At 42.5% G+C, this 17,920-nt stretch overlaps 2 protein-coding genes across 4 annotated transcripts in view; one reads left to right on the top strand and one right to left on the bottom strand.

The window, feature by feature from the left end:
* HOOK1 (hook microtubule tethering protein 1) overlaps nt 1-14,473 on the bottom strand; it is a 31,344-nt gene extending 16,871 nt beyond the window's left edge. The window contains exons 1-8 of one of the 2 annotated variants that reach the window (XM_083510288.1): nt 14,334-14,473; nt 7,837-7,922; nt 7,320-7,392; nt 5,280-5,330; nt 4,317-4,449; nt 3,345-3,412; nt 2,541-2,600; nt 1,952-2,035 (exon numbers count right to left, since the gene is read on the bottom strand). In XM_083510288.1, the coding sequence (XP_083366414.1) occupies nt 1,952-2,035; nt 2,541-2,600; nt 3,345-3,412; nt 4,317-4,449; nt 5,280-5,330; nt 7,320-7,392; nt 7,837-7,922; nt 14,334-14,384 (606 nt within the window). In that variant the 5' untranslated portion in view covers nt 14,385-14,473. Of the gene's footprint in view, nt 1-1,951; nt 2,036-2,540; nt 2,601-3,344; nt 3,413-4,316; nt 4,450-5,279; nt 5,331-7,319; nt 7,393-7,836; nt 7,923-13,900; nt 14,189-14,333 lie in introns of those variants that run through there. The other variant, XM_083510289.1, reaches the window with a different exon arrangement.
* Nucleotides 14,474-14,639: 166 nt separating this feature from the next.
* The window catches only part of LOC310710031 (E3 ubiquitin-protein ligase RNF170-like), a 28,843-nt gene continuing 25,562 nt past the window's right edge, over nt 14,640-17,920 (top strand). Inside the window, exon 1 of one of the 2 annotated variants that reach the window (XM_083510383.1) lies at nt 14,640-14,732. The gene's annotated coding sequence lies outside the window, so the exon portion shown is untranslated. The remainder of the gene's footprint in view (nt 14,733-17,920) is intronic. The other variant, XM_083510382.1, reaches the window with a different exon arrangement.

The following is a 17,920-nucleotide window of genomic DNA, read 5'->3' as shown; positions in this document are numbered from 1 at the left end:
TCATGTGGTTATTTTCTCTTCACTTGCAGCAATTCAGATCTTGGCTGGAGATACCTTAACTTTGATTACACTGCAAGTCCTATCAGCCACAATAGCAAAACATTATCTGCATGGAAAGAGACATTGCACTTCTGCATATTAGATGCTGGGATAATCAACAAGGGGAAGACTTCACCACCATGCTTTGCTTTTGAATGAAAAACCAGAAGGACTTTAGTCTGATCCAGTTTCCAGGCAATTTCCATTTGCTCTGCATAAGGATGCAGGAACTGCCATGCTAGATCAGGCCAGAGTCCATTCAGATAAGGTTTCCAGGGTATAGCATAAGTAGAAATAAAATGGCATGAAGAAGTCTTAGAGAGAAAAATATTCCCAGGTTGGTAAACTGAAGATATAAAAGCTACATGGTACTAATACTCAGCCGTGAATGGCTATGGCAAAAATGAACTTCTGGAGCCATAAGACAGCATCATATACAAGAACATGCATTTTGCAATTATTTCTGAAAACGCTGCTAGCTAAGAAATGGGAACACAACAGTAAGTATATTAACAGTCATAAAGGAGCCGCAGATTAAAAGAACAGAGCTCTTAAGCCTTTTCTAGTAAAAGCCATTGTGTTAATTTTAAAATATCAAACGTCAGAGCAAGTCACATGTTAGTTCATTGGTACTTAGAATGCATTGTGCTCTTTGGGTTACTTTTCCCTGAAACAAAAAGAAACCTACCTTTCATAAATTCTTGTAAAGAATCATGGGAGACTGAGACCTTATAAGTGAATTTATTAACAATTAGTTTAAGCAAGAAGCAATTTTTTTCCTGATTTTCAAATAAACATATATTCAGTATATCACAGAGGCATTCGTTAATTGTGCCAGGCTAGCCAAAATATATTTTACATTTTTTAGACTAGAGACAAGCAAGATCAGGGTCAGGATAGACATTCAGCATTATTATTATTATTATTATTATTATTATTATTTTAAAAAAATCTACATTTCCCAAAAAACTTAAGGTGGATTACATAGGTATACTGCCCCTCCCTTTAAATACTCAGCCTATTCCTTTACTTCTCCTATATAAGAAAGGAAGAAACTTACAGTCCAATCCTATGTGTGTTTACACAAAAAAAGTTTTACTAAATTCAACAGTGCCAATTCCCAATTAAGTGTGGGCAGAATTGCAATCACTGTCATTTCTTCCTTCTGCCAGTTTAAATAACAAGAAATGTGTCCCTTTTGCAATGTTGGGTCAACTAGCCTTGCTAGTCAGAATTCAGGCAGAAAAGGTATTTAGTGCATTTGATCTATAAATTCCTAATTAAAAACTCAATTGCACAAACTACTAACCGTAATGCAAGACAGAATCAAATGGCTGCCACAATGGACAATATTAAACAGTAAATAAGGTACATCCAACAATGGCAGTGAGGAGCACAGATGGATGTGTCTGGTTAGCAGATGCTATTAGAAAACTAATGGCTCTTCCCATTCCCTGAAAACAATGGATCTCTGAACAGAGCATTACAGAGCACTACTGAAACTGCTACAGCCTTTTGAACCATTGCACGAGCACTTTAAAGCATCAGTGAATAATTCTTCTGCTGGCATAAAGTCACAGATGGTGACCTTATGCTGCTGCCCAAACCCCAGCCAGAAAACAGCACTGCAGCTACATGGAATAAAGTGATAATACATATTATCCAAGTTTCCAAAATGAAACTCTGGCCTCAGGAATGCAAGAAGAACCTGATATACAATCTTCTTCGCTATAAGCAGAGATGAGGCATTGCACGATGAACAGTACAACTCACAAAAAACTGTAGAACAGAAGAATCAACTATGTGAATGCTATAAAGAGGAAACTGGCAGAAATGTGATTTTGAAAAACTATCAAATTTACAAAATTAATCTGCTTATAGAAAAGCACTTAGGAACAAATTATGAGCTTACCTGTAGGTCTAGTTCTTGGCATCTTTGTTTCAGCTCTTCTTTCTCTGCTAGTACTTCATTGAGTTCTTCCAATGTTCTTTTCAGCTTCAAAATGTTGGAGAGTTTTTGTTTTCAGTGATTTAGCAACATATATTTAATGACCATACATACCCAGCATCCCCCCTACTGTGAAGATGATAGACAGGCACCAAATAACTAACACAGAACGCTGGGTAAATAGAAACTAAGTCTTAGGAAGTGTGACCCCCTCCCCTCCCCTTCAATATTTGGTTCAAATCTGCTTCCTTTGAAGGCATTAGCCTGAATTTCACCTATCCTCAGATTATGGTGCTTTTAGTTATTCTAGAACCGAGACATCCAGGCCTTCAGGCTGTGAGAAATCTGAAAACCAGCCACACCTTGCGGTCATGGTCCTGGGCAATTCCCACTGCAGAACTCAAAGATCATTTCATTCAGTGACCACTGTGTGGCTCTTAGGACAGAGAGAAATGACTGGGTGAACACAATGATAAATCCACTAGGTGGAAACTTATGGTAAAAATAAAATAAGGGCTTAAACACTGCTGGAAACATTACATATAAAAATTACCTGTTGCTCCAGATCGCCAGGCAACTCACTTACAAAGCCCACTATTTCTTTGCTCATCAACTGCAATGTTTAAAAAAGAAGAAGTGATGTACAACATATTTCTCCAAGTTTAAAACTAATTGTCTAAAACCTTGAGCCCAACTAACAGTGCCCATCAAAAACACACACAACCTCTTCTAGATTAGAGGCAGTTCCAGTTGTGTTCTTAAATCTTCTCAAATAAAAATGGCCTTTTTGCTATTGATTATATGAGGTATACTTTATTTTGACCCACAAAACACGTGTTAGCTAAAAGCCATCAAAAATTTCCCTTTATCTTGTCATGTTCTTTGTCTTTGAGATGCCAAACTGGCACAAACAATCTGAATCAGTCCAGTTCATAGATCGAATTGCATTTCCCCCTTTAATAAGACGTCATTGGAGATTTTCTAAAAATATCAAAACATAAGACACACACATCCAAATTTAGATAAATATAACATGGCACTTCTTATGTGAAGTTTAAAAAGTGAAATGCTCACTAAAGCTAGACACATTTATGCATATGTGTGCCCTCTTTACACCAAATCCCTCAAAATAGTGCCTGCAAAGAAACCAGACTTTGATCAAACAACTTATTTTAAACTATGTAGAAGATAGTAGGGTAACGAGAGATTCTGAGATAGAATAGAATAGAATAGAATCATAACCAGGATCAATTGTTTTGTTACTATTGCAGTCCTGGAGATCCCCTACCCTTTGGGGGGGTTTTTTTAAGAAAAGAGAATGATTTCATTTTTGGTGTGTATTATAACTACTTCTTACCTCTTGAATAGCAGCCATAACAACATGTTGGACAGACTCCTCTAGTGTCATTATAACTTGTATATGCTCTACAAGATAAAATTAGCAAAAGTTTGTTTACTGTAAGAAGAAATATCCTAAAAAACCTGGAGACAGAAATTACCCCTTTCATATTTGCTCTACCCCTCCACCCCGCCCCAAAACCTTACTTCTAACCAAGTATTAACATTTATGTAGTACTCATTATGGAAAATACTGTAGCAGGTTAAAGTATCATTATTAACATTTTAGCCAGACTGCAATTCCTTTAACTATAGCTGTAGTTAATTCCCTCTAAAATGCAGAAATACTCATCACCAAACATGTGGCTGTGGGATGGGTTCAGTTATATGACATTCAGTTACTCCATCATCAGAATTCTCTGTCATTCCATTTGACGGTACAGATTAACAAGCTGTCAAGGTAATTTACACCCTTGGTTCTAAACACATTTTCTTAGATGTTCGTCAAGAATTTAACTCCAAGAAAAAGCATTTTGGATTGCACTTTTGGGTTGGTCAGAAGACTGAAAACAAAAATTAGAGCACACTGGAATTCTGAGTCTCACATCTGATTTTATTTTTAAAATTATTATTTATTAAAATAGCATCCATTCTGTTAACCAAAAGTTTTAAAACATGTTGAGAACTCACATGCAGAGTTTAAGCTTTTAAAAAAAATTTTTTTAGCTATGGTAGGGTGTTGGGCATGCACTGCAGGTAAGAGGGGGGAAAGTTCCATAGCCCAAGCATAAATCCTTGCACTGATGAGATGGTTTAAAAGGGTGGTATCCCAACTAACCCAAGTTTCACTTCACTTCACAAATCATACAGAATAGAGGCTGTGTGCCCTTTCAGTTTCATCTCCGCAAGCTATTTCACAACTTCTCCATGAAAGCTAGTATGATCCTTAAAACTCAACAGAAGGTGGCTGATTCACAGGAAAAGCATTTACCTTGTTTCTTTTCACAGTTGACCGCACAGCCTAAAATAAGCTGCAGTAACCTGCCCAGCTCTACTGGATCAGAATGTTCAGATATCTGGCTTAAATCAGGAAGGAGATCTTCTGAAATCTGCTGACCTAAAAACTGCAGAGGAAATCTGTCATTATAATTTCATAATGACATGAGGAGGAAATTAGTCCATGAAGGCAGAATTTGTCAGATTATTTGGAAGGCAGGCAGAAGTTAAAACCCTCTAGCTTTTTTGTGGTAAAGGACACTTTTTTTTATCATGCATGCACCAAGTACATTTTACAGGGTCTGCTGGAATTTATTAAAGTATACAAGTACATTAGAACAAGTCCAGTCAGGAAAAAACTAGAGGGAAAACCCACACACACACTTGAAAAAAATCTGTCTGATAATCCGTGTCTGTCATTACTTGATGATTAAGGGTGAGTAGGAAGTGAGAAAACAATTGTGCGGCCTGCCCTCAAGAGTTTTCAGCAACTAGCATGTCCCTGAACCAGTACCACCAAGTCAGGCTTGATGCTGCAAACTCTGCAGTGAGTGTAGGAAGAGGAGTGGTGGTAGCAGAGATTTGGAACAAGGGGCTGCTAAAGAAGGGAGGCAAAGCAGCATTGACTTAGCCTGTAAATCTTGGCTTAGGATCTTGCTCATTTCACTAAATATTTTTATATATCTGTACTAGCTTCTAAATGTTGCAACATCCTGCAAAATAATGCATGAATAAGCACTTTTAGAAAGTGATTCCATTTTCAGGTGACAGAGTGCAGGGTGTGTTCAAGTTAGAAAAATGCAGAAAACCCCACCCAGATCAATTTTGCATGTACTGTATCTATTTTACATATGAAGCAATGCCCGTGATAAGATTTAACAAAAACACTACCAAACAAATTGAGATTTAGACTATAGTGAACCAAGTATTACTTTAACAGCTGCTGTTTTTTCTATACCTCATGATAATAATCTGTAATTCCTTGAAGAACCTTCTTCAAATTGCTGGCCTAAGAAGGTTTAAAAGAAAACATTAGTTATGACTGTGAATTCACTTTGCAAAGATTTTCCTGTATTTCACATTTGGCATTAAATGTATCAATGACAGCCTTTACTGAACAAATTTTTACATATATGAAGATGATTGGCTCAGGTGGACACTGCAGTGTACTACTTAATATTACTATTATTACCATAAAACCAGAACAGCCTCAGGTGAAAGCAAAAAATAAATAATAAAAAATAAAAATAAATTACAAGTCCTTCGAAGAACACGGGTTCCTGTAAGAGATCAGTGTAAGCTGTGGGTATCTTGAGAGATGGGGACAACAATGCCATGCAACTTTTCCAATGCAGAAGTAGAAGTCTAAAGTGGGATTTCCAAGCTCTCTGTTTTCAATGAGTTTCCTGGTCACCAACATGCCTCCTCTATAGTGGATCAATACTAATGCTCCTTCCAGCAACCTCTCAGACTGCTAAATGCTGGCTGTAGGATTGCTAAGTGACAGTTCTTAAATATTTTATTTAAGGCAGTTGTGGCAAGTTACTACACACCTCAGGCACAGTCTCAAATGTTCAGATCATATGACTGTAAGCTGTAACCCTGCTCACATCTGCAGTATGACAACATTAACAGCGGGTTAAATTACACTGCAGTATTACTATGAGCCTCCTGTCTCAAATCTCTCTCCCCTCCTCTCCTCCATCTGCAATATGAGGGTGGGGAAAGAATACTGAAAAGTTACATTTCTCCCCACCACCCCCCAAATGAATTTACAATGCTTTAAAAAACATTTAAAAATTGTATTTTTCGTACATATGAATTCATCTTGAAGAAAATGAAATACTATATCCCTTGTCGCTTCTACATTTTGCTGGTGAAGCGATGTAAACACTGCTGCTGAATCATTGCAACAACAGAAGTTCACAATTTTTCCACTGTTGCATATGAAGAGCGGTCAATGTTAGCACTTCAATGAGAGAATACCATGACATCAAAATTAAGCAAATAAAATATAGTTGATAGAAGGTAATAATCTATAAAAGCAATCTGGGACATCCCTCAAGTGTACACACTGTTTTACACAGAAGGTCACAGAGCAAGAACTAGCCTTTGATTCGGAATTTAACTTGCTAGACCAAGTGAACTTAAAAGGAATAAGATGTTTTTTTGTTTTTTTTTGGTATACCGTATTTTTCGCCCTATAGGACGCACTTTTCCCCCTCCAAAAATGAAGGGGAAATCTGTGTGCGTCCTATGGGGCGAATACAGGCTTTCGCTGAAGCTTGGAGAATGAGAGGGGTCGGTGCACACCGACCCCTCTCGCTCTCCAGGCTTCAGGAAGCTATCAGCAAGCCTGGTGAGCCCTGCCGGAGACCTGCGGGATAGCAACCTGCCGCCCGGCGCGCCGGGCGCCCTAAAGCAGAACGCCCCTCGCGCCGGGCAGATATCCGCAGTGTGGGGAGCCCTGCGGGAACTCCCACACGGCTCCCCACACTGCGGATAGCAGCCTGCCGCCCGGCACACAGGGCGCCCTGAAGCAGAGCGCCCCTCGCACCAGGCAGACATCCGCAGCATGCCGCCCGGCGCGCGGGGCGCCCTGAAGCAGAGCGCCCCTTGTGCTGGGCAGACATCCGCAGCATGGGGAGCCCTGCGGGAACTCCCGCAGGGCTCCCCACGCTGCGGACAACAGCCTGCCGCCCGGCGCGCAGGGCGCCCTGTTGCAGAGCGCCCCTCGCACCGGGCAGACATCGGCCAGCACACTTCTCCCCAGCGCCAGCCCCACAAGCTTGGGGGACAGCGGGGAGGCGGAGCGCCGCCATACCGCTGTTCCTCGACCTGGTTTGGGGGGGGGAATAAAGGGGGGGAAATTCCTTTATTTCCCCCCCAAAAAACTAGGTGCGTCCTATAGGACGGAGTGTCCTATGGGACGTAAAATACGGTAGTTTTAACTTTGAAATGTTATCTTTTGTACACACACATTGACATTTTCAATTACCTTTATTCTCCAGTTGTCACCAACATCTTCTTTAATACGGCTTAGCCAAACTTTGTCAAACCAAGCAGCATCACTAAAATAAAATTAATCCATTTTTATTGAATATCACAAAAGTGTTTGTAGTTCACGACTGAATTCCAGTCCTATTTTTATTATAAAAGTATGTAGGAAAAGACTGCTGGTAAGGCAAAGTAGAGTTTCACATATAAAAGTTTACACAATTACTGTTCCCATGTACCGGTAAGTTTAATACACAAACACACATCTTTTGCCTCCCATCGTATTTAAAAATTTGAATTGCAAGATAACACAAGTCGGGTACCTTATAAAGGAAGAAGGGTAAAGTGATTATGAAGAAAGCTCAGATGATCAGTTACAAAAGAATGTGATTTATTTTGCTAATATATTTTGCAAATGGGATCTGCAATGAAACACTGCTGTGTAAAAGAAAGAGAAAAACAAACATATATACAAGAAAACCAAAATAATTCAACACACATACTTTAAAGTAACTTACATTTCATGAAGTACTTGTGCCATGGCAACACCATTAGTTAAGTCCTGAACATCTTTACAGGATTCAGCAGTATTAAATGTTTGTAACTAAAGGGAAGAAAGAATATATATAACTATTTCTATCTAATTTGAAACAAAAGAAAATGCATACATTTCAGAACATTTTTGGCCCACCCATATTCCAGTTCTCAGGTAAGGTTACAAAATGTTAAAACACCAATAATACACCCACATTTATTAAAAATAGCAGGTTAAAAAAAACCAGTTCAAATTACCAATTAAAATATCTAACAGATGCCTGGACAAAACACATATCTCAGTCAGGCACCCAAAAGCAAGGGTGTTAGCACCTGCCATACATCCAAAGGAGGGCATTCCTTAATTGCAGTTCCACCGTGGAGAAGATCCTAGTCCTCGTTACCATCTGATGTATCACCCCTGGTTGTGGAACAATGAGAAGGAACCAGGCAGGCTGACAGAGAGAGAGGCACTCCTTCAGATACCTGCCCCCCAAATCATTTAGGAATTTATAAGTCAACACCAACACCTTAAATTCAGCCCAGAAATAAATAAGCAGTCACCAAAAATATTTTAGGATCTGTGTAATGTGATCCCTGCTGGCTGCCCTGGTCATCATATGGAAGGCCACATTCTGCACTAACTGAAGTTTCTGGGCTGTCTTTAAGGGCAGGCCTACATAGAGCACAGTACAATAATCCAAAATAATCCTATCACATTAAGTATGTGTATAAATAAGATAGTAGCCCAATCACCTGCCTGTGTCACAAGGCAGTCTGAATGCTGAGTATAGCAAGCAGTTTGCCTGGAAACACTTTTTATTCAACCTAAGCAAGATTCACTATATATTGATATCCAGATGAATGGTACTCACAGCAAACCCCTCATGTGCAAATCACACACTAAGAGTAAGCCCAGTGAAACAGCCGCACAATATATTTTAAACAGTTTCTCCCAAAGAATCCAGGAAACTGTAGTTTTCCCTTCACATAGCTTAATAAACCATAGTTCCCAGAATTCTTTGTAGGTGGGGAATGAGCTTCAAATGTATGGTGTGGGCAGTGGCGTAGCGTGGGTTGTCAGCACCCAGGGCAAGGCAAGTAATTTGCGCCCCCTAACCCGTGGATTTGCGCCCCCTAACCCCCAGATGTTGCGGCCGGCCCCCCCTGCACCCCCCACGCTACGCCACTGGGTGTGGGTGTGACCTGATGCCTGTGCAAGGACTTCAAACAGCACAACAGACTCCCCCTCCGTGTCTTCCCCACGCCCCTGAAATTGGCATGGACGGATCAGGAGAACCCCCAGAAGAGCATGCAGGAGGAAAAGGGGGGATTGTTGTGTCTGGAAAGCTGAAGTGCCTGTACTGATGGAATGTTTGCCAGCAAATTCTTCCTTTTATTTTCAGAAATCTACAACCAGACTACTGCTTAGGTTAGACACCCCAAAAAGGTATCTCTATGTGATACAGGGAGTTACAAATCACTTCCCTGTTTGCAAGAAAGGTTAATGCTGACCTATCTTGCACAGCTGTTGGAAGGCTACTTAGATAACTTAAGCAAAGCAAAATGAACAATCTCAAATTCATATAAAGGTCTATTATTATTAAGAGAGCAGGATTTTTTCTTAGGCAAAGGGAATCATTAAAACAAATACATTTGTACATAAAGGGTTCAAACCAACTAAGTCATACTTAATAAATAAATAAACTGAAATAAATATGAGTAATTTAACTGATTTCAATGGGTCTATTCAAAGTATGGATTTAACAAAATTTATACACCACCTGATTGTAAAAACAAACCCACACCACCTTCTAAGTAATTTACAAAAATATTTAAAAAAAAGTTTAGTATGATTTTGTTGGATACCATCTAGAGAACTATTGCTAACTTGAAAGTAAGGGCTTCAGTGTGAGAGTTCTGTTATGAACAAGTTGCAGAAGACAGTCCTAGGTTGCATTCCTGAACATATTTATTAAGGTTATGTAATTTAAGAAGGGTGTTCCTTTATACGGCATTAAGTGAAGCATGAATCAAGTCTTTGACAGCCATACTTTTTCTTTTTGCTTCTGAAGACTGATTCAATAATCTTGAACTTTTCAACTAGATTAGTGCACTGTAAGGATCTATCTTTAAATACTGACTTTTCAACAAAATTTGTACAAAAATGCAGCAGCTAGGTTCTTAAAGCTGGACAGTCAACAATGATCACAACTTTATTCCTTATGATATTCATTGGCTACAAGTCTCACTTGGTAAAACAACTTCCAACTGTACCCAGAAATATATATGCAAGGAAAATACAATGTATGTAGGCTACACCAATAAGACGAAACAACAGCTGGCTTCATGTCATGGTTTCTGGGTCTGGGATCCATCTTGGAACCACTCCTAAAAGCACAGGCCTAGAGCATGCTCAACTCAAACTTTTCTAAAGAAGCACCTCCATCTTTTATCCACTAGGTGTCAACCACATGAACATATCTTACAGAAAACTTGTTCATGGTTTTGCTATTCCAGGAACTCTGAAAGAACATAAAAACAAGCTATTCTGTTTTTGTGACGAATGCAGTATTTGATTTGTGGTATATAGTTCAGTAGTATTTCTTAATAATGCAGTATAAATGATGGGAGGTACTGATCAACAATACAATATGCACAATAAAAGAGCCTGGAATTATACACCATGATTCAAATCAGCACAAGAATATTCCAAAATACTTTGTTTCAATAGGAATTATCAGTGTATTGGTGTTTTTAAAATAACTAAAGCTTACGTAGTAATAATATTTTGTTAAAAATAAGGAAAGAGGAAGGAAATACTTAGGAAAGAAACACTGTTGCCAGTTTTTTGTAAGGGTTAGGCTCAGGTTGTAAATATGTGTAAATAAACCATACACTGTATCCTAAAGACACCAGAATCTCTGCTGTCACTTATTCCAATTAAACAGGGCTCTGGGCAAATGCCTGAAAACCCTGGAATCTTGTACCGCTCAGAGATTGGGATGGCAGGCAACCATATTATTAAATTTTAAATATTGTATTCCTTAGGACAGCTGTGCAATTGATATAGATAAGCAAACAAAAATATATGAAGGCTAGTTATTTTTCCATAAATAATTTAAACTGCAGTTCTATTCTAAGTCTCTCCCCTCCTGATTATTAAAGGAGATCCTTTGTACTGTATCATAAACAATGCAATTTGGGAGAAATATGCAATATTGGGAAATACTTCCTTAATTCAACTAAAATGACAATATGCTGGTTGTGGTATGATCAGTAAAGTTTCCTCAGATGATCTTTAAGTTCACCTGGACTCGAGGAGGTGGTCTGCTAGATATCCCGGTCCCAAGTTGTTTAGGACTTTAAATGTCAGCAACCAAATTTTGAACTCCCTTTTAACTTAAAAGTAAGCCAGTGCAGATATTCTGACACCAGTGTAATATGCCAAAAATTAGGGTTGCCCATTAAACACCCTAGCAGGTGGGTTTTGCGCCAGCTGCAGCTTCTGAACCAGGTAGAAGGGTAGCACCATATACAGCACATTTCAGTAGTCTAATGGTTTACCATATTTTTTGCTCTATAAGATGCACCAGACCACAAGACGCACCTAGTTTTTGGAAGAGGAAAACAAGAAAAAATATATTCTGAATCTCAGAAGCCAGAACAGCAAGAGGGATCACTGTGCAGTGAAAGCAGCAAACCCTCTTGCTGTTCTGGCTTCTGTGATACCTGTGCAGCCTGCATTCACTCCATAAGACACATATACATTTCCCCTTACTTTTTAGGTGGGAAAAAGTGAGTCTTATAGGGCAAAAATACGGTAATTTATACCTAGGAGAAAATGTGGCTAAATCTGTGCAGCTGCAAAAAGATGGGGTGCGAACCTGACCCTGACCATTTCAAGAGGAAAATGGAAGTTCAGGTGTCTGATTTAAGTTTCACAAGGAAGCTAAGCTGAAACAGAGAGTTTTTCCCCTGTTCAAAGTGGTAACTCTCAGTATGGTAGGTACAGAAAAGATGCCTCAAAGAGTATATACCACGACTGTAGCAATTAATACGGGCAGGCACTTGAACTCTTTCTGCTAATCACACAGCTTTAGGTTTCAGTTATCGAATAAGAATTCCTTCAAATAAAAATCTCTTTCTTTCTTCATCAAGAGCAAATCATTATGGAGAATTAAAGCTGCACAGACTGGAGCAACATATGGCTGTAAATAATGTTAAGCTTCAGAAACTAATACAGTGGGGAAGAAAACTGTTGAACAGCCAACACAAAGCAGCAAAGGATGACCATTCCCTTTGATATTATGGAAGCAAAGTGACACTGCACCAGTAGTGAAATGGGATCTTCCAGAAAGAAGGGCGGTTTCTGTATGCCTGGGGAGTATTCCAGGCTTTACAAACATAAATTGGTGTTTAAGAGATGGAGAGGGGAAGACCAAGAGCTACAGTTGTGCTGCCATGTAGCCATCAGGCTGATACTAGAGTATGGCTTTCTTCCCTTTAGTCAAGGGAAGGGATGTGGAACCTTAAATCTCCAGGACTTTCCCCAGGCCACACTCCTCACCAGCCCTGACTGAAAGTATCCCTTAAGTGTGATGCTGCCTTCTTCTTCCCTGTTAGGGAGATGTGGTGGGTGTGTAAACCCCTGACTTTTGTAATCCTGGACTATAACCTACTGTAGAAAAGTAAGAGTTAAATCCAAAGCCTTTGAAAAGCTGCTAGCTGCTATGCAGATCCATGAGAAAATGTGGCCTTCAGATTTTTGTTTTTTTAAAAACCCTCCTCTGACCTAGACCCATAAAACAGTGGAGGGAGGGGGCTATATACCCACCTCCATGCACTGTTATTGGTTGGAAATGGATGATCATCACAGCCCCTCACTCCATTTTTTATCTCACCCTCTACAACACAGTTCCTTGTAGGCAATGAACTTGTGCACATTTAATCAGTGGCACTGCAAGTAATGGGCACACTTTTTTATATCTGACAGTATATTGGTTCTGGTTGAAATGAATGATAATATACTAACAAGAGTAGTCGCTTTATGTTTTGTCCATTACTTTATATTCCCATCAATCTATCCAAAAGCCACCCATATGAAAAAAAGTGGAGAGCATGGGGACTACTTCTTTTACTCTCATCCCCACTTACGATTTTTAGTAATAAAACTCCAAAATGTGTGTTTTAACACAAGAAACTGCTAGGGTTTCCAGACTAGATTTGTCTCTTGCTCCATGACCTAGATAAATATACTATTACCTTTAAAATATCTTTGTTTGTTATGGCAGCTTATAAGATTCAATGCAATTTTTCCAACTGATTGCTTTTCCAGTGGCAATTTAATAAAGTTAGAACTCTAGGTTACAGCGAAGTTCAGTTTAACCCATATAAGAATACATTGTCACTATCAACCTTTGATCACCAAGCACTCCTCGGTCTTCATGATGCATGGCATAAGGGATTCTTGAAATGACCTTTGGTTTTGATGAAGCAGGACTGCCAACTTCCTCATCATATATTAGATAGAAGCAAAAACCCTCCTGTAAGCTGGCTCCTTAGCAACATGCACAATTATATAAACTGCTCCTGGCATATTTACTTGAACTCAATGATAAACACATTGAAAAAACATGCACAGAGATAAGGTGCATGGCGGCAGAATTGGGGAGGAAAACCGCACTGAATGAAGCATACGTTTGGGTAAATAAGGTGTAATTTGGGCCACACATCAGATTCGTTTATGTGACTGAACTGAACATACTGACTGACGGTGGTAGATTATGGCAGGACCAGCCCAAGACATTTTGGCACCTGCGGCGGGTCCTGAAATGGCACCCTACTCCTAGGAAGACCTACATCAGGAACAAGGGCGGGAGAAAGCTCGCCATCAGGATCCGCTGTCCCTGTGGATCCTGCCACCTGAGACCTGTCCTCCCACCCTGCCTACTGCGTGGGCCGGCCCACAGTGGGGAAAGGACCCCATCCTTAGCTGCTCTATGGATAAGTGACCGTGCACACTTACATACACTCAACTGTACATACCGCGTACAACGCTTGTACCAACATGGCACGTGCTAAAAGGTTGCTAAAAGAATCGGTGCGCTGTTACGTAAGGGCGCCTGCATTACAGAAATGGGGCATAAAGGAAAGCGAGCAGAGGAGGAGGGCTCCACAGGTTGCAGCGGGTGAGGTGTCAGGCTCCGAGCCCCGCGCAGCAAAAGTCTTCCGGCTGCTTCTTCAGGGTGGTGTGAAGCAGCAGCCGCGAATGGCTTCGCAGCCGGAACTCCCGCCGGGACTCGAGCTCCCTTCGGCCCCCGAGAAGCGCCGCCATCACCTGAGACGACGGGGCGGGCGGCAGGTGAGAGGAAGGGGCAGGCGGAGGGCGAGGCGGGGTGGGATGGTGACAGGCGAAGCGACCGACCCCCAACCGACGACCCGCCCTCCCCCTCTCCGAGCCCGGCCTCCCCTCACTTGCCCAGAGAATGAGGCTGTCGCACAGCGGCTGCTCGCCCGGCTTCCCTTCCATGGCGACGGCGGCGGTTTTCTTCTCCCCTCAGCAGCAGCGCCGCCGCCGCCGCGCTCTTCTGCGGAACGCACAATGCACCAACCTCACTTACGCCCGGAACAATGCGCAAGTTACGTGCCCGGCGGCCGCCGCTTGTGTCACCTGAACCCTGACACCCGCCTCTCCATCTGCCTCGGCCTCGTACAGGGCCCTCCTCTTGGCTGTTTGACGCGGCGGCTGGCCAATCCTGAGCGGGGGGTGCGGGGGGTGTGAACCAAGCCGGCGCTGCGTTGTGGGTTATTTTTTTTCCCCCGGGACCGCGTGAGCGAGGCGTTCTGGCCTAATCAAGGTGGCGGCCGCGGAAGGTTGGTAAGCAGCCGCAGCCGGGCGTTGCTATGGCGCCACCTGCAGGAGGCGGGTGGAAAGTGCGCCGAGGAGGATTCCTCTCTGACCCAGTTATGCTGTGGCTGGCGCGCAGGGGGGGGGGGGGCGTATTATTGCATCCATGCGCGCATCCACCGCGCTCCACCCACTGCTGTCATAGCTTAGTGGGACGTCTCTCCTCTTCCTTTCTATGCTCTTGCACCGTTTCACTTTTTCACCGCCGTCCTTTGGAGGAACTTTTCTCCCCGGGATTCCCCACCAACCAGCTCAGCTGTTCAGGTGCTAATAACGCCAAGGTTGCAGGTTCGATCCCCGCAGGGGACAGCTGCACATTTCTGCATTGCAGGGGGTTCGACTAGATGACCGTCAGGGTCCCTTCCAGCTCTCCGATTCTATGAAACACCCGCGTTCACACGGCAGCCTAGCGCCGCCTCAGGCACCCGCCTTCCAAAACTTTGGAAACGTTTCCTGTTCCTGCCTCGAACTGTTTAGTAGTCGCTCCCGCCTCTGCCTGGCTCCTTCGCGGGCAGCTGAGGACTAGAGCATTACAGTTACTGCCTTCATAAGTGCCTTAACGACCAAGCAAAGAAACGGGGGTTCTTCCAAACTCATCCATTTGGCTCGATGCTAAACAAAGCAGAAATGAAAAAGGGAGGCTGTCGTGGATGCTTTCTTGCTGAGATTCTTGCATTGCAGGAGGTGGATTAGATGATCCGCGGGGTCCCTTCCAACTCTACAATTTTGCAACTTTATGATGCTATGAAAGAAAAAAAATTTGCCGCCAAAGACCGTCTTGCTTTTCACCCTTGCACAGTGTCAAAACAAAACAAAACTTAAATCTTAAATTCTTAAATTTTAGTATCTAATCTGAATTTTTAGGAACTCAAAAGCATGCTTATGCACCTGTTAATCATACAGGAGTCTCTCCCCCCCCCCCACCTCACCCCTGGTTTTAAATGTGCATAAAAAGCAAAGTACCACTACAGTATGATATACAAATCCAGTATCCTGTAAGCATAAAAAATGGAAAGCATTTTTAGTTTTAGTGCCAGAAGAACAAAGGTATGGTTATCTTTTTCATTTCATTGCTCCTTAGCACCCCTTTCCTTGAACTATATTAAGACTTCCAATTCCTTCCATGGGCATAGCCAGGATTTCTCTTAGGGGGGCAGGCTTTATGTTTGGGGGCGGGGCAGAACTGAGTTATCTTCAACACAATTGGTCGGTTAGTTAGGTATTTTTATTTATTTACTTGGATGGGGGAGCAGCTACCCCCCTGCACCTGGCTACGCCCATGGTTCCTTGATTCAGATAAATTTACGAGTATTCTCATACAAAATAATGGAGAAATTATAGAGAAGAATTGCAGCTTGCTACATGTGGAATTGGGGGATTAAGCCCAGATTTCTCAGACTACAAACCTTTAAGGCAAAACACATATTTGATAATGGCAGCCCAGGATCTGTTCACAACATCACCCCCCTGTATGGATCAGCATCTTGTTTCTGAGCAGGAAAGATAGCATTTCTGCAGCTCTCAACAGCTGTCCTGTAAGCTTTACTTTTGACTACAGTACATTCACAACTCTCCCAGCCACTGAAGAAAAGTTCACCTCAGTTAATTGCCCTACAGCATCACAGGGGCCTCGCTGTCTTATCCTATTCAGCTAGTGATCTTCTTCAATCACACTCATTTGGGGTGGCTGATCTGGGACAGCCTGGGTATGATTTTCAGTTGTGTACCGACTGACAACTTCAATTGATTTCATTATGAGCCGCCGTACACAGTCTAGTCTCGAAAAAGTAGGTCATACAGTTGCTGGAACTAGGCAACCAAAGTGGTCACGGTGATTACAGTGAAATATGTGAATGGCAATGTTTCACTGGGGCTTAGGGATGTGAGAAAATTAACTGAAAAAAATCAAGTACAGCTTAAGCCAATAGGATAATTCAAAATACAAAATCTTAAAACTGGACAAGGACAAGAAATAGCACCAAGAAACTACTAGAATATGAGAGGCATTAGGAAATGATGTGAACTCTTGTGGCATTCCTATTACCCTGAGATTTCCTTTGCATATACCCTATACATGGAATATGTGTACCATGGGCCCAGATTCTGCCCAGGTGATTCAACACTCTTGTCACTCTCAGAATTGCTCTTGGGTTTGGTTTCATTTAGTTTTAACACAGGCTGGTCAGGCTATTTTTATTGGCTAATACATGGGTCAGCAAACTAAGGCCTGAGGCCGGATCTGGACCAATTGCCTTCTGGATCCGGCCCGCGGACAGTCTGGGAATCGCCACATGGATTGGCGTCGATCTGATTCTGATTGTTAGGGCTGCGCCTCCCCCCCCCCCACCACGGTGGTGCCTCCTCCCTCCCTCCTCCTGGCTTCTCCCTGCCCTGCCTAGAGGAGGAAGGGGGCTGGGCTTTGTTGAGCGCCATTTTAAGCAGCCCCTCTCCGTAGGCAGCCCTTTTGCGCTGCTCATTGTGCTGCCGCCACCACCGCCAGCCCCTGCTGCTTGCAAGGCACAGGTAAGCAGTCACCGGGGCTTGTCCGGTGCTGTGGAGAAGGGAGGGGAGAGTCGGTGGGGTGTTTTTTTCAAAATATAGTCTGGCCCCCCCACAAGGTCTGAGAGACAGTAGACCGGCCCCCTCCGGAAAACGTTTGCTGACCCCTGGGCTAATGTCACCACACTTAGAATGATGCAAATGATGGATCCTAGTCATGAATAATGCTGATGCAACTCTGTGTAAGTCTGCTTGTACACCCAGGCAGTGGCGTAGCGTGGGGGGTGCAGGGGGGGGGCTGGCCGCACCAGGCGCAACATCTGGGGGTTAGGGTTAGGGTGCGCAAATCCACGGGTTAGGGGGTGCAAATCCACGGGTTAGGGGGCGCAAATTACTTGCCTTGCCCCGGGTGCTGACAACCCATGCTACGCCACTGCACCCAGGTCCTGCTTTCAGGCTTCCCATAGGGATCTGGTTGGCCACTGTGAGAACAGGATGGTGGACTAGTGGAGCCTGTTCTAGTTGTTGTTTTTTTACATTCTTACATTTCTTCATTAGTCAGTTCCACTGGCCATGGGGCTTACACTGAAGCGAGTAAAGCTGTAGAGAAAAACAAAAGCCACCCTGTGGTTGAGTCTGGTAGTGCACTCTTCTTGTAG

This window comes from Podarcis liolepis, assembly GCF_965112155.1.
Source record: "Podarcis liolepis genome assembly, chromosome: 6".
Classification (NCBI taxonomy): domain Eukaryota; kingdom Metazoa; phylum Chordata; class Lepidosauria; order Squamata; family Lacertidae; genus Podarcis; species Podarcis liolepis.
This window is presented reverse-complemented; position numbering and strand designations above follow the sequence as displayed.